The following is a 24,115-nucleotide window of genomic DNA, read 5'->3' as shown; positions in this document are numbered from 1 at the left end:
AGCCAGAAAGAATGAGAATTTAAGCAAATCTGTACCACGCCGACACATTTCTGCCTTACTGTGTGATTTTTATTTACATTGCAAAAATACAGTGCTATTCAACTGAATGCCTTATGATTCTTGAGCTATCAAGTTAATTTTCTCCAAGATTTTTATTAAAGATGATATAAATAAATTTTGCCACAGTAGCCTCCCTGTTTTCACAGTTCTTACAAGGGAGCCTGTGCTTAGTAGTTAAGACATCTACATCACATATTGGAGTACTTGTGGGTACATGGCGATGTGGGGTGGGGGAGAAAGGGGTGTGTTCTTTTTCTCTAACTTACATGGTTTAATTCTGCTATGTAACATGGATGGCTTTTGCAACATGTCAATGATAGAGTGCTTGGGAACTGTACTCTGGGCTGAGCGTGATCTGGAAAGGAAGAGGAATCTTTGCAGAATGACAAGAGTAGGAAATCATTTGCTTCCAAGAGAAGCTCCTGCAAATCCTTCCCATCCAGACTCCTTTTCAGAACAGTACAAAATTGCGGTAAATCATTAATCTCACTGGAAAACAAAAGGAAGGCTTTGGCTGACCAGAAACATTCTCAGGGAGGACTACAGAACAGAAAGCTGGGCTCTGTGAAAGGTGCGAATAGCTCAGGAGCCTGTAGCAACAGGATAGGCACCTCCAGGCATCTCAGCACTGCAAAAGTGCACTAGAAAGGAGTAGTGATCAGGCCTTGAACCTGAATCCCATTTTCCTACAGTGAACAGCAAAACCGAAAATTGTATTTGAGCTACTGCATGAAAATCCTCAATTAAGTGGAGGTTGACATAATTTTTCAAACAGCCACAGGATTTCACAGATCAGCACAGGCAAAAGCAACACTCTGGCTAAAGTTTGTTCTTTGTTTATTTCGTGGAAGTGCTGTAAGACCTCAGCAGACTACACCGGTGAGTCCCAGTCCGGGGGTCTGCAAGGCCACAGAAACTCCAGCACAGTCTTTGTGGTTTGGGGGTGTCCCAGCAGGGGGGACAAGAGGCGATGAACCCCTTGTTGGTGTAGCCTGGTTGCTGGAGCATTCCTGAACTAACGTCCCGTGCTGAGCGCGATTCTCGGGCCAGCACATCACTGCAGGCGAAGGGCTGGTTGGTGCCTCTTCCTCTCTGCCTCCAGCCTCGCTTTACTTCCAGACACCCACACTTGACCATGGAGAGCCGCCCTGGGCTCGGGCCCAGCGCTGAGGACACCGCGTGCCTCTGCCGCCCTCAGCTGGAAACCACGCTGTAGTGGCAGCGGGAGTGAACAAGGCCTCCACCCATGGGTACTCACCGATGACACTTGGTGCTGAGGGGAAAACAACACCGGGCGTGGACAGATTCCTTTGGGTGTCTTGGCTGTCATTTGAACTGTTTCTCTCCAACATGATCTCTCAGGTGGACCCTCCCCCAGGGACCTCCTACCCGCGACATCTACTGCTCCTAAACCGCAGTCCCATCCCTGATTAGAGAGTACAGGGCCATGGTGCGCAGCCGGCTATTTTCCATCAACAGGCCTGCCGGCAGGTGGCAGATCTCAATGCAGTCTTAGAGAAATCCACGCAGCCCCGTGGGCACTGAGCGCAAGGGTGGGAAGCACCCGCTCCTCCAAGCCTGGTCAGGACAGAGAGGACGTTGTGGAGCCAGGCAGAGGGAGTGCGCGGAGGCCCCTGGACCACTGAACACCGCGCTCCTGGGCGGCTCTGCCCCGCGGAGGCCTCACGTGACAGCCTTTCGCGCGCCTGAGGTAATACCTGCTGTCTGAGCCTCTGAACATCTTCGTGTGTGTTCTGTGTCATAGGGACCTAAAACCAGCGCTGCTTTCCAGGCGGTGCAGCAATAGGCTTGGCCAGTAGAGGGAGCTAGAAAGAGGCTGCAAGAAGACTGCACTTCTCTTCTGGTTCTGATTCTGACTGATGCTGGTAGGCACACAGAATGCCCCCGCACCCAGCAGCTCTAGCTGCAGCCCCAGGCCATGCTTGCTCTCCTCACACTGTGGTCACCTCTGCAGTTTTTCAAGATGCAACATCGGGCAACTGTGTCCCTGTCAGACTTTTTGCTTCCACAGGCCAATCCCACCTGCTCATACCTTCTGTGAACTACATTTTGTCTTTGGGTTGTTTCACTGCTGCTGAAAGTTTGCCTGTTCCTGTGGCTGCCATGCCTTCAAGGGAGTTTGAAATTTAGCCTTGGGACTTTAGGCTGTTTCTGTCAGCTTGGCTGCTATGAGAAACAGCATAGGCTGGATGCCTTCAACAACAGAGCTTCATTTGGCAGTTTCCACAGCTGGACAGCCAAGATCAGCAGCTGGAATATTTGGTTCCACTTTCTCGTCCTTGCTGTAGGTGACCTTTTTCTAACTGTGTCCTCATACGGCTGAAAGAGCACTATCTCTCTCTCTTCTCGTTCTTATACCATCACAAATTCCATCATAAAGGCCCTCATGACTTCCTTCAATACTATCTTCATCTTCAACGTTATCGAGCCCAAGCATGATGGCTTGGTGGTTAAATCCATGCCCCACATCCACTGGGATCCCATATGGGTGCTGGTTTGTACCCAGCTGCTCCACTTCCCATCCAGCTCCCTGTTTGTGACCTGAGAAGTCGGTGAAGGATGGCCCAAAGCCTTGGGACCCTGCAATGCATGGGAGACCCAGAAGAAGATTCTGGCTTCTGGCTTCAGATTGGCCCAGCTCTAGCCATTGTGTCCACTTGGTGAGTGAACCAGCAGATGAAAGATCTTTCTCTCTATCTCTCATTCTCTCTGTAGATCTGCTTTTCCAATAAAAAATCTAAAATAGATCTCCAGTGTCATCATTGAGGCAGTTATGGCTAACACATAACCCTGTTGTCTGACGTCATGCAGTTCTCTTGAGCCTTTAGTTCTCTTGTTGTCTACTCACCCTAGTCATAGGTAGCAGTTTCCCAACTACGTCTGCTGCTTTTGCTCCTATTAAAACCATTGCTTAAAAATGCCTTTTACATTCATCTCTCTGTCTTTAATCAACTAAGATGGTTTCTCGCAGTGAACCCTGACAGATGTGACTCATATGAGTCTCACGTGCTGTTAGAAAAGCTGTGGCAGAAGTTAGATGTGTGTAGTCAGAGCTACCCAGTCCATCCCGGCTGAAGTCAATGCAGCTGTTAATAACTATTTCATTAAAAAGGAAAAGTCTGAGGGAAATCCCGAGGCAGACAGGACACTAGAATAGGTATAAACTGACTTTACCATCAGGCTACAGGATGGTTGCCCTCTTGCTATACAGGTTCTGAGGGTAGCCATTGACTAATTCCCACTGAACATTCCTAACTGCAATGTCCAGTCAAGGCACCCTAAGAGAACAATGTGTCTTTACAATCCAAACCAACCTTCCTAATTGTTTTCCAACACTTTGTGACTCCATATTTCCAGACCACACCCCTGGAATCAATGGAGAAAAGGAGAATAATGCAGTGCTATTGGCAGTTGCAGAGTAATACAGAATTGGATGTTTGTATTCTCTCTTCTGAGTCCCTTGAAACACAAAATATGGCAAACAATTAATTTAACACAAGTTTAGATCTACTGAGTTGTCCCGATTGCTGGTCAGCAAGTGCTTCCCAGTTGTTTTGGTTGGTTAATTTATTTCAGTAAAAATCTAGACATCTTGGCAGAAACATATTTGGATAATCAACTTTTTCACTTTCAGAATTTAGGATTATGTTGGCAATGAGCAGCAATGATTAGAGAATGTTAATGAAAAAGGACAAATTAGTTCCTATATAAATGAACCATAAATTGATAGGACTTGACATACATTAATGGAGGTAATTATGTAGAGAGAAGTGGTGGGAGGAAGGAATAGAGAACATATTTGAGTAAATTGAAACTACTCAGTTGTATTGGAGCACAAAACTCAAAAGAATTGGTACCTTTTAGCAGTCAGAACAGTCTCCAAGTTCAAAATAACAATTTAGTTCCAGTAAACAGCCATGCAGCTGACAGACAAGGAGGTCCCGCTTAAGTCATTTAGCCCAGCTTCTCCTAGAGCGTGAAAACTCCATTCTTGCATCTTTGCAGTCATTTCTTCTGGCATTTGTTTGTTATAATTAAACTCCTCTTTCATCACTGAACGTGTGTAGCTGTCTTGTGCCAATGTTATTGCTGGGCGTGGCAACCAAAGTAGTACTTTGGGAACAAGGTCAGATTGTAATCTTGCTTCTACTGTGAATTTCTGTGGGAATCTGAGCAGATCAACCTACCTTGGCTTTGCTGTTCCCCTCTGTGACGTGTTGGGAGTACAGTCATCACTCTGACACTCCTGAATTCCTCGTGCTGCTGTTTACCTTCTCGAATCCACAGAAACTACCTGGGAATCTCCTGGGGCTAGAAGATGGTGCAATGGGGAATATATAGATTGCTCACTGCTGAAGAATAATCATTCACTGGGTGTGAACATTTTGGAACACCCAGGAAACTCTTCATGATCAATTATTTGTTTATTTAGTAACATGGAATACAGAGTTTCCAAACCTTTGTAGGAAAATCTGACTTTACTACCTTTCTGTTGAGCAGATAGAAGTGTGACCAGGAGACTCTCAAATTGGAAACAGGTTAGAGCTGTACCTTTCCCGGGCCCAACAGCTATTCCCCAGTTTTGTTTGAAGAGATATGCAGTTAGGAATCGTGCAAGTAGACACAAGATGAAGCTGACAACAGTCTGTGTGTCTGAGTGGCACACGTGGGAAACACCTTATTGAATAACTGTGGGGTCTCTAGTTGGTGTGAGAAAGGCTTAGGGTGTGAAGCCATATAAGGCCCTCTTTGAAATAAGCCTTAGCTATCCTGAGGTTCCCTTTTAGGGCCCAGGATTTAAATGATCCTGACTTAATAATTGGATATAATTAATTCTCACGGATATGGCCTGTATACAGATTTCCTCCCTTGGAAATACATCACTTCCACATTTTATTATATAAAGAGTTTCATTTACTTTTAGATTCATCTTTGCTTCTTTTCTTCCCACTCATCCCTTCACGTCCCAAGAAGCTATACCCATCCTTTCTCCTAGAATTGCTTTTTTTAAAGCTTTTTTTTAAAAAAGTAAAAGTGACAGCAAGAGAGAGAAAAAGAAAGAGATCTTACACGTACTTGTTCAGTTCACCAAATGCCTGAAAAAGCTGGGGCTGAGACAGGCTGAAGCCAGGAGCTCTGTCCAGATAACCCATGTGGATGGCACGGAATCACGCTGCTCTACAACGCATGCTGCTTTATAAACCCACTGTGCTACAACACCAACTCCCCTTTTATAAATATCTTAAGGCTATGTCCTTCTCCACATTCCCCCTGCTCTGCCTCGTTGCAGCTCTGCTCATCCGTCACCTGCAGTGAGGTCACTGACATATCACTGTGGGCTGAGCTGGGCTCCTATAGCATACTCTACAATGCAGCCAGAGGGATCGTTATGAACCATGAATGTGACACATTTTCTCCCAGCTTAAGACGCTTTAGTGATTTCCCCTAGTCTAGAAGAGAAGGCAGACCTCCCTCTCTGCATGCCCCCAAGTCCACATGGCCATTGAGGACCTGGATCTCTGATGGACTCCTCAGAGGCACTCAGGTGGCGCTTTGAGAGGAGCAATCCAAACGCAGAAGTAAACTAAAAGCTGCATCTTCAAATTGCTGCATTTGAAGGCATTGAGTTCGATGAAACACACCTCTGCACTCATGTTGCTCTCATTCAGTAGCTTTTGTGCGCATATGAAAGTGTATTTCTAAGTTTTTTCTTGCCCCGTAAGTTTCTGTTGTGTTTTACAGAATCTGCAGTGCACTGAAATTTAGCACATTGAGCAGGCGCCGAGATTTGTTGCGCATGCGTGTTGAAAATGGTGCTGATGATGGTTGTCCTGCTGAAACACCTGGAAACCATTGATCTATAGCAACTTCAACGTCTGGGTTTGTTTTTAAAATTTTCAAAGGTAAGACCCAAATTTGAAACTGTTCTTAAGCACAAGTGCGCACACACGCACACCCAACAGGAACACTGCACACATTAACCCAGCCGTGCCATGGGAGAGTTCCCACGCAGGGCGAGGTTCCCCCACAACTTCTCTCCCAGCACCCAGCCCAGTCCCATCTCTTCTCTGCCAAGGGTGCAGGCGAGGCTGGCACCCCTCCCAGGATCCAGCCTCCTGTCTTGGGAGTCAGGGATTGCTTGACCCTGTGCAATCTTGTTGCTCTGAGTCATCTCCCGGAAGTTTTGTCCTTGATCAAGAAGGGCACGGAACATCCACGACGCAGGTAAAGTGGAAGCGGCTCCACAGACGCAGCTGGCCGCACAGCCAGAACCCGCAGGTACACCAGGCTGGGGAGGAACACGGGTCCCGAGAGTTTTCTCCAGGAGGGAGGTCAGCGCGGGCAAGAGAGGATGGAGAGGTGGAGAGGAAGCGGGAAGACGCCGGCGAGAGAACGAAGGGAAGGAGAGCTTCCGGGCGTCGTGGGTTCAGGGTCGACCTGCCCAGTTCGGGATGCTTGGAGGCGCGGGCGGTGGCGGAGCGCAGGGAGCTGCGACAGGCCTGCCTGGGGAGAAGCACTGAGATTTGCCAGCCCCGGCGCCGGCTGTGGGATTCATGGGATTCGATGCTCAGGCTGCGTGGGCGGGAACTTTGGAGAAGCTGAGTGGCAGTCGCTGTGGGCGCCGCCTGTCTCCAGGAGGTGGGTTGAAGGTGCTGGCTGGAAGATCTGGTCAGGAGGCAGTTTGTAAGTTGAACCTTCCATGCCTTTCTCTGTTTCCACCCTTTCTTGGATTCTTTCCCTCTCTTAAGAAAAAAAAAAAAAAAGACAAACATACAACAAAACTACTAGTTTCTGGCAGTCTCAGCAATTATTTTAATTCCTATACTGCTATGCCTGGGACACCCTCACCCCACAACAAGGGTCCCAGGCTGCTTTCCTGTCTTCCTGTACTACTGTTTGTACTGTACACTTACACGCCCCTGGTTGCTGGATCTTAGTCTCTCCCCACCCCACACTTTTTTGTTTTTTACTTTCAATTACTGCAGATTCTGTAGTGTTAAGCGAATGTCTTCTTATGTACTATTGTTGTATGCTTCCAGTGTTTCATTAATTCACATTCAGTCTGCTGGAATCAGGATGCCCTCGCTCCTAGCCTCTGCCTCTAGACCTTGTACTCTAAGCACCTCTGGCTGTCCTCATGACTGGGTCAGCTGTGTCCCACACCCCACCTAGAACTCATTACTGTCCCCATTGCAATCTGGTTCTGCACGTGGACAGCCCTGTGGGTCTCACCCATCCTCAGCATGAGTTTAGCTTGGAGTCTCAGAAAGATCCACCGGACCTTCTGCTTGCCTCTGCTGTGAGTAGTGCCTGTGCGTGGCCATCAACCCAGTCACTCCCTGTGCAGTCAGCAGCCACTCATCTGTGGTAGTGGCTTCCAGCAGTTTGCAAGTCCAGAGAGCGGACCTCAGTCTTCTTCTAAAACTCCAATGCATTCATTTAAGTTGTTTACCTAAAAAAAAAATACTTGTTGCTTTTCAGACCATACGTCAAGTTCACATTCTTGAATGTGGCCCCAGGTGCCCAGCCTGTCTCACATCCACATTCCAAGGAAATCAGGCAAACCTTTCCCTGTTCCACTACAAAACGCCCACCCCGCTTTTCTGTGGAGAGTATGTGTGCTCTTCTGGGGGCTTGCCAAGCACTTGGCAAATTATGCTCTTGGAGAACAAATGGCAGGTTTGAAATCATGCATTTCTCTGTGGGTCCTTCCTGTGTGTGAACTCCTTGTGGGTAATTGGTAATCCATCATTCATTTTGTGTTCTTAAGGCATACAAGCAAACTTAGTTTTGAAGGAGAGTGAAATGGGGTGCACAGTTGTTGAGGGGTCCATCTTCTGTATGCATCTTGGTTGAGCTCTGTGACTTTTTCCTACCCCTCTGTATTTTTTTTTTTAGTTGTCAATCCTGTATACCTGTAAGAGGTAAACACATTCAATGCCACCTCATTTGATTGATTGGCGTTCAAAACTTTTGTTTTCATGGCTGCGTTTTCATAACACAGTTCATAGGTTTGGCACCTGAGGATGCTATTTTGTGTTACATTCTTAGATTGCTTGGAAAAGGTCCTATTTGATCCCAACCATTTCAACAATTTTTATGTGTAAGTGAGATTGGAGTACCTAACAACGTGTGGTCTAATCATTTCTGCTCCTTCTTTGCCCCTGCTGACCTCAACAGGTCACGAGCAGGAGGTCACTCCGCAAGTGCCCCTGTGCGTGAGTGTGTTCCCACGTCTGTGTCACTGCTGCAGGAGGAATGTGGATGGGAAATGCTATACTGCTGACTACACCTGCATGTGGAATGGAATGGAGGTGAAGAAATGGGATGAAGGAAGAGGAAGGATGGAAGAAACCAGGACTAGGAGTTAGCAATTAAGAGCAATTAAAATGTCAAATTGAGATCCATGCAATAATTTACTTCATTCCTTTGCCTGTTCAAAAGAATGATGAAATACACACACACACACACACACACACACACACACACGCACACACGGGTCATGACTACCTTTCCATGGGTTCTAAAGCATGTAAAGGTAGGATCAAATCCAGTTTTATTTGGGTCTCCATTATCTTCAATTTACCCAACTGCCTGCTTCATTTAGTTTCTCTGCTATCACCTTTCCATAGGCCCTGTACTGTGAAGTTTGAATAGTTCATCCAAGCTTCCAGTTTTGAAAATAGCCTCAAGTGCAAGGTGAGTTGGTGTGAGACTAGGGGTGACCTGGCTGCAGGCTGGACCCTGCCGTTCCTGGAACTTGCCCACAGCAGACCCATCTCCTCCCAGCACCTGCAGCTCTACACACTGCTCTAGAGGGGCTCCATGGTGTCAGGGCAGTGAGGAACCTCAATGTTTTGTTCTATAATGAATAAGAATCAAGTTGTGTAAACCCTGCTATTATTGCATTTTCTTGGTTGATTTAACAGTCTTTAAAGAATTTTCAGTTGTTTTGGACAATAACTTTATACTTAGAGCATGCTTTTACAATAAAATAAAAAACACTTTTTGTTTAAACCAGAGATACTTCCTCTTACGAAATTTCTTAGGAGGAAGCTTTAAGAAAGACGTTTAGTCACGTCGAGGCTCTGGCTGACATATTCTTTCCTTCCCATCCTTCAGCTCTGCTCACTCAACTCTTCTTGCATCTTGAGCTGCTGAGCAAGACAGAAGATTCTGCCCTGCCCTCCGCAGATGGAAGGCATTTCCAAGCTGGTGGGCAAGGCACTTTGCAGCCCTCTGGGGAACTCAGAGAACAAAGATCCGGCACTGCACGTGTGCTTATGGAGCTGGACACAGGCTTGGGCTCTGTCAGGCTGAGGTTTTGTTTTGCTTCTTTGCCAATTTTCAGAATGGGAAAAGATTTGCCTTATTTAAAGAATAAGAAAATGCAATAACAGAAAAAAATTCAGCATGTAAATTCATAGGATTTTGGATGATAATTTATCCTTTTCAAAAAAAGGGAGATTTATTCAGTTATATATTGAAATGCAAAGTGAGGGACTGTGAGATTGTGTGTGTGTGTGTATGACAGAGAGAGAGAGAGAGAGAGAGAGAGAGAGAGAGAGAGAGAGAGAAGATAATATTTCAGTTGCCAGTTCACTTCCCAAATGGCCACAACAGCAGAGCTGGGCCAGGCCAAAGCTAAGCTCTGGGTGGCAGGGGATCAAGCACCTGCAGTATCATTTGCTTTTCCCTTGAGCGCATTAATGGGGCACTGGATCAGAAGCAGAGCAGTTAAGACCCAAACTAGCACTCCAATGTGGGGTGCTGGAGTTACATTAAAAGTGGGGTGTCTTGAAGAGTTGTGTTAGCTGCCAACTTGTGATTTGTTGGAAATGTTCTAGGTTGTAAGAGGTAAGGAGGCTTAGGGAAAATTGACTGCATTGATGAATTTTAATGATTTATGGACTAGTAGCATAGGTCTCTATAAGATTTAATAAAGTAAACCATAGTGGGAAACATAAAATAATTTGCTAACATTACAGCAGTTGGTGGTTTGCTGTGGAAAAAATTTTGCTACTTGGAGCCAGGTGCCTGCCTAAGTTAGACTCATAGCTCTTGCAAATGCCTCGTGATAGGGACACTAGTTTCCCTTTCCATGGCAACTCATTGATAGCTAGTGCTTGAGAAAAAATGGTCCTGGGATGGCAGCTTGCTATGAGGCTTTTCACAAGACTCGCATCTCAAAGGGCAGAGGACTAGGTTAACAACTGAAAGTGTTCTAAAGAAAAGGAATGTAAGAATAGAGAAGGGAGGGACTTGTTTAATTTGCTTATTTCATCAAATTTAGCTTGACTGTTTAGTGAAGCTGAGAGTAAGTTTAAGGTCAGCTTGTCTGGGATTATTCTATAATTACCACACCTAAATCAGAATGTTTATTTGATAACTCGAAACTTGGGAGACACATTTATATTCATGTATATTCAGCTTTGGCATTTGGGGGGAGTGTAAACTGGTATATGTATTTTGAATCCCCCTGATTCAAAGTTAAACATTCTGTTTTGCCAGTAATTCAGAGTTTTGGTTGCACTATCCCAAACCTTTCAAATTTGGTGGAATTTGCTGAAGTATTTTTGTCATGATGACAGAAATACAGCTTTTATTTACTAAGAATGGTCCACAATTCTTTGCTTCATAATTCTTTATAAATTTGAAAGGGGCAGCAAGAACACAAGGAGTTTGCATAATGAATAAGAATTCATATTCCAAGAATTCAGAGTGGGGGGAGAGAAGGAGGAAGGATGGGAATACCATAATCTTAGAATTGTATCCATGAGCTTTATTGCATCTGTTAAAAATTAGTTAAAATTAAAACACATAAAAATCTTTAAAAACCAAATCCATTCATAGTAGTTATTCTCCCCAAACAAATGAAATATATCTCAGTATGTTTGCCTTTCAAACAAAAAGCAATGGAAAAAAATTCAGAGTGTGAAGTGAAACTGATGTTTCCGGTCACTAGTGAGTGTCTGTGGGTTCTGGGTGAGCCACTGAACCTTGGGCAGCCTCTTCTCCCCTAGCGTGCAGCAGTACCGCAGTGACTGCGTGTACCAGTCGTGTTGCCCAACGAGAAGATGCAGGGAAAGTGCTGATCTCAGTGCTTCCAACTGAGACCAGCTTCTGGTGCCAAGTCTGTGTTGTCCTTTGTTACGCCACGGAGTAGGGGAGGAAGTGACCAGTCCAAGGCTGCCTGAGCCCCTGTTGTGAAAGGGGATACCAGCTGGGGGCTGGGGTTGGATGCTGTGTATAAATCAGTGTTTTAGCATCTTACTGAGGTTGTGGCACTTTGCCACATATTTAGTGACCAGAAGCAACACAAGACTATTTCCTTGTAGGTCTGGATGGCTTGAATCTAAATTAAAAGAGCACAACTCCTTCTTATACCCTTGTTCTACAGAAAGCTCACAGTCTTTTTCCAGTCACATTCCTTAATGAGCAGCCCAGCATCACTCTGACCTCTGCCTCTTCCATAGTCACATCTCGTTCTCTGACTCCTCTGCTCCCCTCTTGCAAGGACCATTGTGATTTCATTAAGTCCAGATGAGATAATACAATCCTAGTTTTCAGGGATGGATGCTGCTGGGAGTGTAATTCCCCTGCCCACCAATGGCAACAGGGCACCGATGACTGAGATTACAGGAGGGCTGTGTTAGTGACTGATGTGCTCTTGCCTTGTGCATTTGCTCCAGACCCTCACCATGGACCAACTCTGTGAAGGAAATGACAGTTTTGCCATTAAGTTATTAAAACTGTTGGGTGAAGCAGAAACATCACGAAATGTCTTCTTCTCCCCGCTGAGCATCAACATTTCCTTGGCCATGGTCTACCTGGGGGCAAGAGGAGACACTGCAGACCAGATGTCCAAGGTGAGCATGCATGCCACTGAGGCAGAACTGGACACTTTTCTCCATTGCTCTTATTGAGCTGGTCTTCTCATACTTTCATGCCAGCTGCTGGGTGGTGGATGGGAGGAAAGGATGTGGGTGGAAAGGTGAAGTGTTTAAGACAGGCGATCTTCTCTTAAGTTTATGGGAGAAATCAAGTCAAAGCGGTTTTCTCTGCATAAAATCATCAGCTTATCTGGTTTGATAAGAACGGTGAAGTATAGTTCTGCACCACCACCCCCCGAGGCAAAACATTTCAGTCTAACCATATTTTAAATTAATATGAAATTTAACATAGAAACACAGCTGTTTTAAATTGATTAAATGTTGGACAAGTATGCACATCAACATGGGCTTGGATCTTTCAGAGTCACTTTAAGGGAAGATATAATCTGATATAAATGGTGATCTATAACCTTATTTACTGACAAAGTAGTACTCCCGTGTATTTCTTTGACCTTGGGTGAAAATGTTCCCAACGTTGCCTTGGCATCAACTTGCCACTAACGTGTGTCTGTTCTGTTTGAATGATCTCCTACAGCATACCCAGGAGCCCAGACCCCAGCTCAAACATCCAAGAGCTGTTTTGGCTCTCTGGAGGAGGGAGGCTTGGGTTGGGGCTGGTTGAGGGATGCAAGAACAACTTAAACTGGACTCTACCTGACCTTTGAAATTATACTCTGGTCAGGAGAACTTCTGAGAAGTCACTAAATAACATTCTCATTTTTATGTCTGTTCTTTATTGTATTTCCTGGGTCACAGTTGATTCGTCTCAGTTAATTGTTAATATGTTTTAATGTTCAGCCTCCCTCCTTAGTTATTTCCCACATTGCCTCCTTAACAATGAGTAAATCTGCTAGACCAGTGGTTCTTACCTACAGGTACTTGGCAAGGTCTAAGAGGTGAAGCTCACATCCATTGGGTACACAGAAATGTGTCAAAAACAATCCCACAAGACACAGGATAGCCGCACCACAAAGAATTATCTTGCCCTATATGAAAATAGTACTGAGTTTGAGAAACCTTAGAAACCCTGCACTGGATAGTCAAGCCACTGTCCTCAAATAGGAGCCTGTGTGATCTGCAATGCAGTTTGGAACTCTTTGAGGGAGCATAATGTCAGTATTAAAAGTGGGACTTGTTTTCCATCACCAGGTACTTTTTGTGAACAAGGATCAGGATGTCCACCGAGGTTTCCAGTCACTTGTCACTAAAGTTAACAAAACTGGCACTCAGTACTTGCTTAGAATGGCCAACAGACTCTTTGGAGAAGAAACATGCGACTTCCTTTCAGTAAGTAGGACTCATGCATTGATGAAAAATAAATAAAATTAAGAAACTGTAGAAAAACCAACAGTGAAGTTAGTTGCCATAATAACTTGTCCAGCATTCCATTAATACAAACATAACTTTGGGTTTTATAATTTTTCTGAATTATGTCCTTTTTGGTTCGTTTCTGACACATGCTTCGCTTATGTCATGTGTCACCCATCTGCATCCAGACCTGCTTTCCCCAATTTCTTTTTTACAGTGTGACCACATCTGTCCATTGTCCAAACTCCTCTTTAGTCATGTTTGTGGCTTCCGGGCTATTTTCTGTCAGAACCTTTTCTCAAGATCTCTTGAATGTGATGCCACGTCTGAATAATAATGGCATTGCTGGAGATTGTAGTCTTGCCTTATCATTCACATCTTTATTAATTGTTTTAAATAGTTCTTTCCAAGCCCAGCCTGGTTCTTCTCTTTGCTCATAATTTCATACTAATGACAGAAATGTATTCTTTGAAAGGTAATTTATTAACCTACTTGAGAGAGAAGGTAGCTATATATACACACACATTTTATATATCTATGAATACATACATCTTATCTATGATTTAGATAGACATAGATATGTATACAGATCTCTCTCTCTCTCTCTCTCTCTCTCTCTCTCTCTCTCTCCTGTCTCTTTCACCTGCACACTGGTGCTAGGGCCTTGGCACAGTGTCAGGCATAAAGTAAGCTGTCTGTGGATTTCTTTGGATCTCTAGTCTTGGGACACAGGAACACTGCTACATGAGAAAGACACAGTGGACAAAAGGTCAGGAGTCCAAGACAAAAAGCTTATTGGCTATAAGGATGCCTGGTCTTCTAGTCAGTGTGACATATTTTACACAATATGGTAGTTATAAACCTGCAAAGCAGTATTCCTAAGGTGCTTCCTAGTTCTTATAAACTTTCATTCTTTTTCTAGGTCATTAGCTACAGCTGTTTTTCAAGGATAATAGCAATCATAGTGGAGGATGGACTGCAGAACACTGTGGAAGAGCCTGTTACCTAGGCAATGTTCCGAGGGGGCCTTCAGCTGTTCATCTTTAGACTTTCCCAGAGACCGAAGGCACTCCAGGTTCACAGTCAGCACGCACTCCTCCAAGCCCCTTATGGCTACAGTTGTCCATATATTTTTACCAGTTGCATGACTTCATTACAGTGAAGAGTTACTTGTGCAGATGTTTATGGTAGAAGCATGTTCAGGAAAAGAGATTCATCTAGTTTTGGGGACCTTTGTCAAACAAAGCTATGTGTTTTGTGTTCACAGAGCTTTAAGGAAGCCTGTTGGAAGTTCTACCAGGCCGAGCTGGAGGAGCTGTCCTTTGCCAAGAACACCGAGGGATGCAGGAAACACATCAATGACTGGGTGGCAGAGAAGACAGAAGGTAAGAGATTTTAATGTTGTGGGGATGGAAGGCAAGGATGAGTTAGCTGAGGCCTGAATTCCATGGCTCTCCAGTATAACCCAGTTACCAGAAGCCTGTTTGTGTGTGTTCTCTGATTTTCAGGCTAGGCATGCAAATTTGTTAATTCTCTTGAGCTTATCAGATCATGAAGTAGTAATTTCTGACAAAGTAGTTGATTCAAATAATAGAATTTCAAGTCTCCTTTCCCAAGACCATGTCAGAAAATCCTGCCCACATGCTTCCTCTTTGGTGCTCTATTTATCTTCCGTCTGGGGATAGGTCTGAGGATGACATTCCGTTAGGGTGCAGCTCAGATTTTGTGGTATCGTGTTGTTTCCAATGGTAACATGAACAGCCCACTGACTTGATCTACTATGGGGCCCATTCCTCGTTTTTAACTTGACTGTGGCTACAACTGCTTTCTGAGTATGATTTTTCCCTGAATTTGCTGCCAATTGTGAGGGCACAGGTAATGCGGAGCCCGTACCTTCCCAGACCCCACAGGACAGTCCTTGGTTTCACTACACAGAAAAAGAAAGCATTATTTTAAGAACCCTAAATATCTAACAGGAAGTTTAAATTCTTCCAAAAAGTGGAGGAATCAAATTTACTAATTAGAGCCCATTCCATCATCTGTGCAATCTTTATGGATCTTCCATTGTGTGTCAAGTGGCATCCATGCCCGTGATGTTATGGGAGGCCAGGAAAATACTTGCCAATGGAAAGGAAGAGCATTTGCGCATCTGTTGGATGGCTGGACTCACAGTTTTCATGTTTTCTGTTGCTGCTTAGTTGACTAAGCAGCGTTTAGTCACCTGAGGAACTTGGCAACTCCTCCACACCTTGCCCTCCCTGTACCTGTGGCCACTCACACCCTTCCTTCTCTTTGGCTGACCATCCCTTTACTTCCTCTGCCAAGTCACTGCTTGCAGGTAGTCTGTCTTCTCCCCCTTCTAGGTATACATCTCCCACCCGTTGGAAGCCTTTCTTGTCGAAGTGAGACTTTAAGGTTGGCACAGAACAGTGATTTTCAACCTAGTGCTTTTGTTCTTATGTGATGTTTGATATTGGCTGGAGATATGTTTAGTTTTCATAATTAGGGGAGGTGCTACTAGCTCATCAGTCCACAATGAAGACAGCAGCCCCAATAACAAAGACTCATCCAGGCAAGGATGCCAAAAGGAGCATGGTTGAGATATTACAATGCCAGTGTCGAGAGCCCTGGAGTCAGAAGCAAGATTCCTGGGTTATTTTCTCAAAGCAGCTGCTTGTCAGTTATGTGAACCTGCAGGAAGAAGCCTGGAAATGGCTACATTTTCAATTTTACAACTATAATCTGATGTTGAAATCATGATTGCCCTACTTCCTTGAAGATTGTTGTTTCAGGGCAAGCAATACGCTGTGTGTGAGCACACAGATAAATGCCATCCTTCTGATTCGGCAGGCTGCTAGGAAAGATGATTGCAATCGGGCTCTTGGTGAAGCCTGTGTTTTGTATGTCAGGAACATACTTGTAAGATAATGTTTGTTTTGATATAATTTTCCCTCATTCTTTGCAGGTAAGATTTCAGAGGTGCTGGGTGCTGGGACAGTTGGTCCCCTGACTAAGCTAGTTCTTGTCAATGCTGTCTATTTCAAAGCAAAGTGGAATGAGCAATTTGACAGAAAGCACACAAGAGGAATGCTGTTTAAAACTAACAAGGTGAGCACACAGTCTTCTGTTCAACTATTAGCACAATAAGCTGGGAAAGATGACAATAGAAAAACATAATTTTTCACACTTCATTAATTTTATTTCTTGAGAGACTTATTCAATGAGAGGGAGGAAAAAAGCTAAAATAATTTTTTCTGTTGATAGTTTTGCTTTTCTGTTTGTATTCATGCTTATCTTCAATCTCTGGTAACACGGTTTGGAGGAAAATTTCTAGCAAGTCTTAGAATTACATTGCTTTTTGCTATCATTGTTCATATGTCCTGAAACACCTTTCCGGATTCATTGCCTTGGAATTCACAGCTGTGCACTTCTGGGCTAAGTAAAGGAGTGTTTAGCAGATGATAGGGCTTTACTCTTCCAAATATGAGAATGGCTGGGTTCACAGTTTTCAGCTTGGAATTGGCCATTCATCAACTTGACATTAGCATATTGTAGAAAGGTAACAAAGTTAGACATACATGTTAGGCAAGCTTTAAAAACTGCTATCCTTGCACATGTTGTTAATGATCTATCTTCCTAAAATCCAAAGCTATAAAACCAGTTACATAGTAGGAGAACATTTCAGAACAAAAGTATAAGTGTCCTTGGTTTATACATCTTTTATAACCACTTTGTTCAGCCAGAGGGCGTGAGTGTTACCTAGACAACATTTAGCTTGGATAAATAGAATGTCACATCCTTCTACATTTGTGAAACTATTCTCTCTCTGCCACTGAAGCAGGATCTTCTGGAACAAGAGTGTGTTCCACTCAATATTGAGATGTAGTAAGAATTTAAACATAAGTGCTCAGAAGTAATAATGATTTTAAAGGTGCTTGGAGTTCTGTGTTTGGCTTGTCTTGTATTTTGTAAGTTGTTATCAGTTTCAATAATTAAATTTTAATCCTGTATCTTATTAGGAGGAGAAGACAGTGCAGATGATGTTTAAGAGAGCCAAGTTTAAAATAGGGCACATAGAGGAGGTGCACTCGCAGGTGCTGGAGCTGCCCTATGCAAATGAAGATCTGAGCATGCTCATTTTGCTTCCTGATGACAACACGGATCTTACTGTGGTGAGTCTTGGTTATTGGGCCTAGATTTTCAGATGAGCTTAGCTTTTAAAGTTCATCTGCCAGGTGGCATTTGAGGAGTTTCTAATTTCAAATGATTATAAGTAGTGCTGGATGAACACCACTGCATATCTTGTAGTGAACATGTGTATGCATTTCTGTTGAGAACATATCTGGCGGTACACAAGTTTTGAAGCAACTGAAAGGATCAAGCTCTAAAAGTAAAAAGAGGAAGTTCTTGTATTTGAAAGGGGGGAGTGGTACTCGAGTCCTAATAATTATTGAACACAAGTTCTAGGAGCAGAGTAGGGATTGATTGGGACAGTGCTTTTCAAAAACATGGTTGTGCATTTAAACCTTCGGGGATCTTGTTCAACGCAGATTTCGACTAAGCAGAGTGTGGCCTGAGATGTTGTGTTCCTAACACTTTTGAGAGAGGAAGGTATTATTCCAGGAACTTCACTTGAACTGCTCCAAGGACCTGGATAAAAGGAGAGAGCTCTTTTCTCAGGAAAGAAACAGAATACAGTCTAGAGGAGAAAGTAAACCTAAGGAAACAGGAGATGCAGGACTGACAGTTGCTAATATGTCAGCTCTCTGGAAGCGGGAGAAAAGTCATTCATAAATACTGCTGTTTCTCATGGTGTTAATACTTTTACCTTAGCTCTCCTTGGCCCAGCAAGGATGTAACAGCGCACCTGGTCATTTCCAGCATGTCAATGCACAGGGCCTTGAGGGTGATACAAGTCAAGAATGAGATCCGTCCTTCCAATCATGAAAAGTTTAGGAGGATATAGCAGTAGAGCCAAAGTTCAAACATTGATGCTGAAGAGGAGAGCTTGCCTGGGCTCAAACTGGAGAAAGGAAGGGAATATACAAGCGTAAGGCCCCTCCTCCTCCTTTGTTTCTTCTGTGCAGTTGAATAGGTTGAGAGATGGATCTTGGCTGATTCAAGAATGCCAAAAACAAGTGACATTGACTTCCCTGGGTCTGTTCTTGGTCCCAGGAGACACATCTGCCTTCTTGGTTAACTGATGCCTGGTTTCCCCATCTTTCAACCTGAAGAAGTCTTTCCCCTGTTAATATTGAGTAGCTCTCTGATCCACTGAAGATCATGGTCTCAAGATATCTTTCCTTAAGCAATCTCTCTGATTCAAAGTAATGTATATTACATGACTATTAATATCAGCTGGTAAGAATTTAATTACCATTTTTTTCACATTTTAGATGATCTTGGTGCATAATGCTTTTACTGGAAGTTTGTGCCAGTTGTTTCCAAGTTCTTTTATTCTTGTATCTACAAAAATAGAGAACAGATGAGAATTTGGGGATAAATTTGGTGTTTTTTATAAGAAGAAACAAATCCATAAGTTGTCTTAGACCAGAACTCACTTCATAGTCTCATGCTGTTGGAGAAAAAGTGACAGGCAGGTTGGGTGGGTACCAGGCTGTTCCCAGACAGACTCTGTAGGATTTGACTCTTCTGTTATTCCAGGTGGAAAAGGCACTTACATATGATACCTTCAGAGCTTGGACCAATCCAGAAAAGATGACCAAGAGCCAAGTGGAAGTGTTCCTTCCCGTACTAAAACTGGAGGAGAGTTACGACTTAGAGTCTGTTCTTCAACATTTAGGAATGACGGACGCCTTTGAGGAAACCAAAGCTGACTTCTCAGGCATGTCATCTAGGAAGAATGTACCTTTGTCCAAAATTTCCCACAAGTGCTTTGTGGAGGTCAACGAGGAGGGCACAGAGATGGCTGCAGCCACGGCCGTAGTCAGGAATACCCGGTGCAGCCGAATGGGTCTGAGGTTTTGTGCAAACCACCCCTTCCTTTTCTTCATCAGGCACAATGAAACCAACAGCCTCTTGCTTTGTGGCAGATTTTGTTCTCCGTAATGTGGTGTGGATGCTGTGCCAGCGTCTCTTTCTGTTCTATGCATAGCCAGTCTCAGAAACTCCTCCTTGCCGAGTTGGTGGGGTGGTTTGAATGCTAAAATAAAGGGTGTGCACCTGGGGAGTTGGTGTCTTTGCTGCAGGTCCCAGAACCACCAAGAATAAGCACGGCTTCAGATGTACACCGTTTGCAGCTGATTCAGCTATGCTTGTTTTGGGTTGTTTGTGATTCCTTGCATCGTCCAGGGACAAGTAGAAAGTAGGCTTTCACCAAACATCTGTGCTCCTTGGGCATTTGGGAGCACCTCAAGGATTTACAAACTAGTCCTTGACAGTCTTTTCTGTCCTTGATCTTTAAGCTCTGCCCACCAGCAGCAGGCCCCCCAGATCCCACAGACTACAATGTCGGGAGTAAGTACTGGAATCACCGCAACCACTCAGTGTCTTGCAGACAACAGAGACAGTGTTTCCGTTTCCGTCAGTACCAAAGCCTCTGCGTCTCCTTGCCTAGTGCAGTTTCTTAGAAAACAGATTTTTGGATCCTCACATAACGCCTGAAGGCTCAACAGAGCTCTACGGGATTGAGTCAGCAGGCAAATCTCTGCGATGTGCCTTGTCGTTGTCTTCATTCCCTTCCCCTGAAACACACGCTGTCTCCCAGAAAAATGCTCACATCAAGCACTTAATACAAGTCAATTATGCTTGTATATGCTCACATACGGCTCAAGAACACCCCTGCTTAAGAAACGCTTTACCTTCTTTTCATCCTAACTAAGCAGATAACCTGCATTGTGGCAGTAATCTGGAAATAACAGAAAAATCTAAGTCACAAAATAAAAAGCAACAATTTGATCACCCAGCAGTTATCACTGCTAGTAGTAATATGCATTCATCCTTATTTTATACAGGCAAACATTGATTTATAAATATTGTAGCTCAACTTAATCAGGTACTTATATAGTTTGTAACATTTCAACTTACTATATACCTTTTCCAAGATACCTTTGTAGGTCATGAATTTGATGTATATAGTTTTCTTACTACATGGCTGTGATTTTATTGACTCTATTAAACAACTTAAACCATCAAAATTGTTTATATTATATGAACACTGTTATGACTATCCTAAAAAATTGTTCACATACTTAATATTTTTGAAGAATCCTACAAATGGCACGGTCAACATAAAAGCTGGGTGTATTTTGAGACATTTTCCAAATTGATCTCTGAAGAGTTATATTTACACACTTAGTTTTTACATTTCCACTAAGTTATTTCGATTTGTTTATGAATTAGATTGAACAACAGATCTTGACTCCATTTCTGGTAACGTAATTCACAAATACACACATCACTGTTTATCAGGAGTGCTTATTTAAAATTGGCCAAACTAGAAATAGACTTTGCTAGGCTACATACACTGCAAGGACATTATATTTACAAAGCAGATTTGGTCAAATAATTAATTCGTAGGCCTAGAACGTGTGTGTGTTCTTGTGTCTGCGCTGTCACTGTTTTAGAAGCACAGCTGTGAGCCTCAGCCACTACAGGGTGAAGCAGCAGAGCCCTGGGGCCAGGACCTCTGCACCCCCATGACAAGAATCAAGCTTCGGAGGCACCTGTCCTGCAAGCTGAGGAGGCACTGTGCGGGCCTTGAAGACACACTCGCCCACTCCTAGTCCGCTGGCTCTGGGCCACATGGTGGCAGGCGTCTGGTGCTCGGCCTGGCACCTTTGAGAGGCAGCTGACTCCTTCCAGACTATAGGAGGCCGTTTTGGGGGACCCCAGGGAGGAGGGCAGGCCGGTGGGGCGCCCCACATCTGCGTGCCCAGACTGCTGCCGCTGTTTCTGAGGCAGAAAGGAGAGAAGCGCGCGCGGGCGTCAGGCGGCTACCTCAGCGCAGCCTGCCAGATCTTCCTGCTTACCTGGCCCGCCCCAGGCGCAGGGACTACTGGAGATCTCAAAGAAGTAATTCTTCTTCAGGGATATAATCAGACACAGACGGAAACAGTGATTAGGCGTCCCCTGCTGGACGATTGAGACAGCGCGTTCCCGGGGAGCCCTGGATGTCTGAAGAGATTTCAGGGGCTCCCCGCAAGGTGGGAGTGGAGTGTAGAGGGCGAGGGGCCCTCCACAAGGGTCTACATGGGGAAGGCTCCTAGGATTAATGCAGTTGTTATCCTGTCCAGGGGTTCAGGCGTGCATGAGTGGGTCAAAAGTCTTGTCTAGTGAGTGGAAATGCTGCATATAGAGCCTGTGGAAACCCAGCCTAACTGGATCCTTGTAGCTTCATGGAACTTCAGTTATGACGACCATTTGGGATACTGGACTGTCTGACATAGTCTGTACCAGCAACGTAGGCCATGCTTAAATAACAGACTGATGGATTTATAACTTCTTATGAAGGATTATACTATTGTAGCAATACGGGGAAAATCAGTTGGGGGGTGGGAATCTAGAAGAGGGAATCCCAGACTCAATGGAATTGTACCATAAAATTCAAAATTCAAAATAAAAATAAAAAAGACCATTTGGGCCACAGGAGTCTCACTTCTGATGGCGCATTCTGGCTAATTTTTGCAGTGTTGGAATAGGTGAACCTGTCATCCAAGCTGAAAGTATTTGTATCTTAACGAACATAGTAAGTTTAGCATAACAAGAAAAGCATTGTGAGATGTGATGTCTGTCCAGGTCATCGAACAAGAGAACCACCAGCAAAGGATTCAGGCTGTCTCTCTAACTCAGTCTTGGGCTACAGTTACTAGCCTGAATATTCAAATGGGCCACTGGCAGGCCTTGTTCTGAGAACTCAAACAAGCCCCTCTGTAGAGCTGAGATATCTGGATACAAGAATATTATGCTCCTAATAAGCTATTCATTAGAGTTGTGCATGCTCACTAAAGAGTTTCCCTGTGTTGACCAAGAAATTGAACAGACTGAAGCAATGAGCAAATTGCACCTGCCAGCCAAAGGGGGAGAAGAAATGGCCGCCTTACTCAGAGAATACAAATATGAAACTTACTACACCTGTGCATCCATGAGAAGCAGGCCCGTGGCAACTCAGCCACAATGCCAGACTGGACTTGCAGGCAAGTACTGTGATGCCAGAGCAGTGTGGAAGAGCTGCTTACCTGTCAGACTCTGGCACTGACTAAACATCCTGTGCAGAGACAGATCGCTCCACCACTCAGCTAGGATGTGCTTAGTAGCTTGCTTATCTCTGACCCTTCCTTCCAGTCAGAGGGGTCTTCTGGATCCTGATTGTAACTATGCCTTCCATGGATTTGGACCCATAATCACTAGGTGATCCAATGATTTGGGCCACAGTATGTAGCCCCTAGAGACCTTATTTGGTTCCTGTTCTGGTTACCTGAGCACATTGCGTGGATCCACAGCCCAAACTACATATCAGTGTGCCTAATTATGTGATGTGCAATGGACCTCCCACTGTCTGCATCACCCATGAGCCACAGCAGTGACTGGTTTAATGACCAATTAAAGGACAGGCGTAAGCAAGGCTGATGGAAGTTGACAAGATAATCCTATTTCGGGCTTTGTCTTTGCATTTCTGAAAAACGATTTCATTTTCACTTTTTGAAAGATATTTTTAAATGTACAGAACCCTAGGTTGATAGTTTCTGTTCATTCAACATTTTAACAATGTCTTTTCACTTGCATTGTTTCTAAAGAGAAATAGTCCATCATTGTCATCTTTATTCTTCAGTACCCAAACCGAATTGTTTTTAATTGGTTTTCAAGATTCTTTCATTATAATTGTATTTGAGAAATTTGATTAAATATGCCTAAGAGCAGATTTTGATGATAAACTCTTGTGCTTGGAGTTTGTTGAGATTCTTAGATCTGAGCACTTATAAGTGTTCATAAAATTTCATAAACTTACAGAAGTTATTTCTTCAACTATACTACTGTTTCCTGTATTCTTGAGATAGTCCAGTCATATCAAATGTTAGGCAATAATTCATAGTGATTGCTGTTCTTTCCACTTTTACCTGGTTTTCTCTTCTGTGTTTTAATTTGGATAGTTTCTGTTGTTATATTTTCATTTAATCTTTCTTCTGCAATGTCTAACATTCCATTAATCTATCTGAATATATATTTGTTACACACATTGTAGCTTTCATTTCCAGAAGTTTAGTTTGGAACTTTAAAAACATCCCGAGACTTTCTGATAAAGTTTATAATAACCATCTAAACAATCTTGCCTTCTAATTCTATCATGTGTGTCAGGTTCAACTAATTGTAGTCCCAATAGGTTATATTCCCTTGCTTCATTGCATGACTGGTAATCTGTGAGTGGAAGTTAGGGATTACAAATGCCTTTTTCTGATGGTGGATATTTTTGTTTTCATATGAATATTGTTAAGGTTTGTTCTAGGAAACTGTTATTCATGATTTTCACAGGTCTTGGTTTCAGCTTTGTTAGGTGGGATCTCCGCTGAGTTTACTCTAGGGCTAATTATCCCTGATTACTGAGATGAAAACACTGTGGCGTTGTATCCACTACCTTGTGAAGTGGGAGGTTTTTCTGACTGGAGGGGATAGGCTGAGAAGCCTCCTGCTGGTGCCAGGCTGAATGTGGTTGACCCCCTTCCAATGAGACTCCTGGATCTGGTCTCTAATCCTCCCACCACTCTCAGCAGCAGCCAACACCTCCCTCTCCTTTTGGTGGAACACAAACACACCTGAATGTTACTACAAATGTTCTGGGAAGTGTTATGTTTGTAACAGATAGTGAATGAGTCATC

General features: G+C 43.9%; 1 protein-coding gene across 1 annotated transcript; it reads left to right on the top strand.

Annotated features, from left to right (window-relative positions):
• The first annotated feature begins 11,719 nt into the window (after positions 1–11,719).
• LOC101535432 (serpin B8) lies at positions 11,720–19,386 on the top strand. The gene is made up of 6 exons (XM_004579442.2): positions 11,720–11,951; positions 13,125–13,262; positions 14,551–14,668; positions 16,249–16,391; positions 17,303–17,455; positions 18,948–19,386. Exons 1-6 carry the CDS (start codon positions 11,745–11,747, stop codon positions 19,350–19,352), a joined length of 1,164 nt encoding a protein of 387 aa, XP_004579499.2. The 5' UTR covers positions 11,720–11,744; the 3' UTR covers positions 19,353–19,386.
• Positions 19,387–24,115: the final 4,729 nt, after the last annotated feature.

This window comes from Ochotona princeps, chromosome 18 (genome assembly GCF_030435755.1).
Source record: "Ochotona princeps isolate mOchPri1 chromosome 18, mOchPri1.hap1, whole genome shotgun sequence".
Classification (NCBI taxonomy): domain Eukaryota; kingdom Metazoa; phylum Chordata; class Mammalia; order Lagomorpha; family Ochotonidae; genus Ochotona; species Ochotona princeps.
The sequence above is the reverse complement of the archived record's forward strand: the minus strand, read 5'-3'. Positions and strand labels throughout refer to the sequence as shown.

Bases quoted from the DNA above. Each gene is read 5' to 3' on its own strand.
- LOC101535432 (XM_004579442.2), top strand. From the start codon at position 11,745: ATGTGCTCTTGCCTTGTGCATTTGCTCCAGACCCTCACCATGGACCAA. The intron at 13,263-14,550 runs GTAAGTAGGACT...TTGTGTTCACAG, and splicing joins AAACATGCGACTTCCTTTCA to AGCTTTAAGGAAGCCTGTTG. The intron at 14,669-16,248 runs GTAAGAGATTTT...CATTCTTTGCAG, and splicing joins GGTGGCAGAGAAGACAGAAG to GTAAGATTTCAGAGGTGCTG.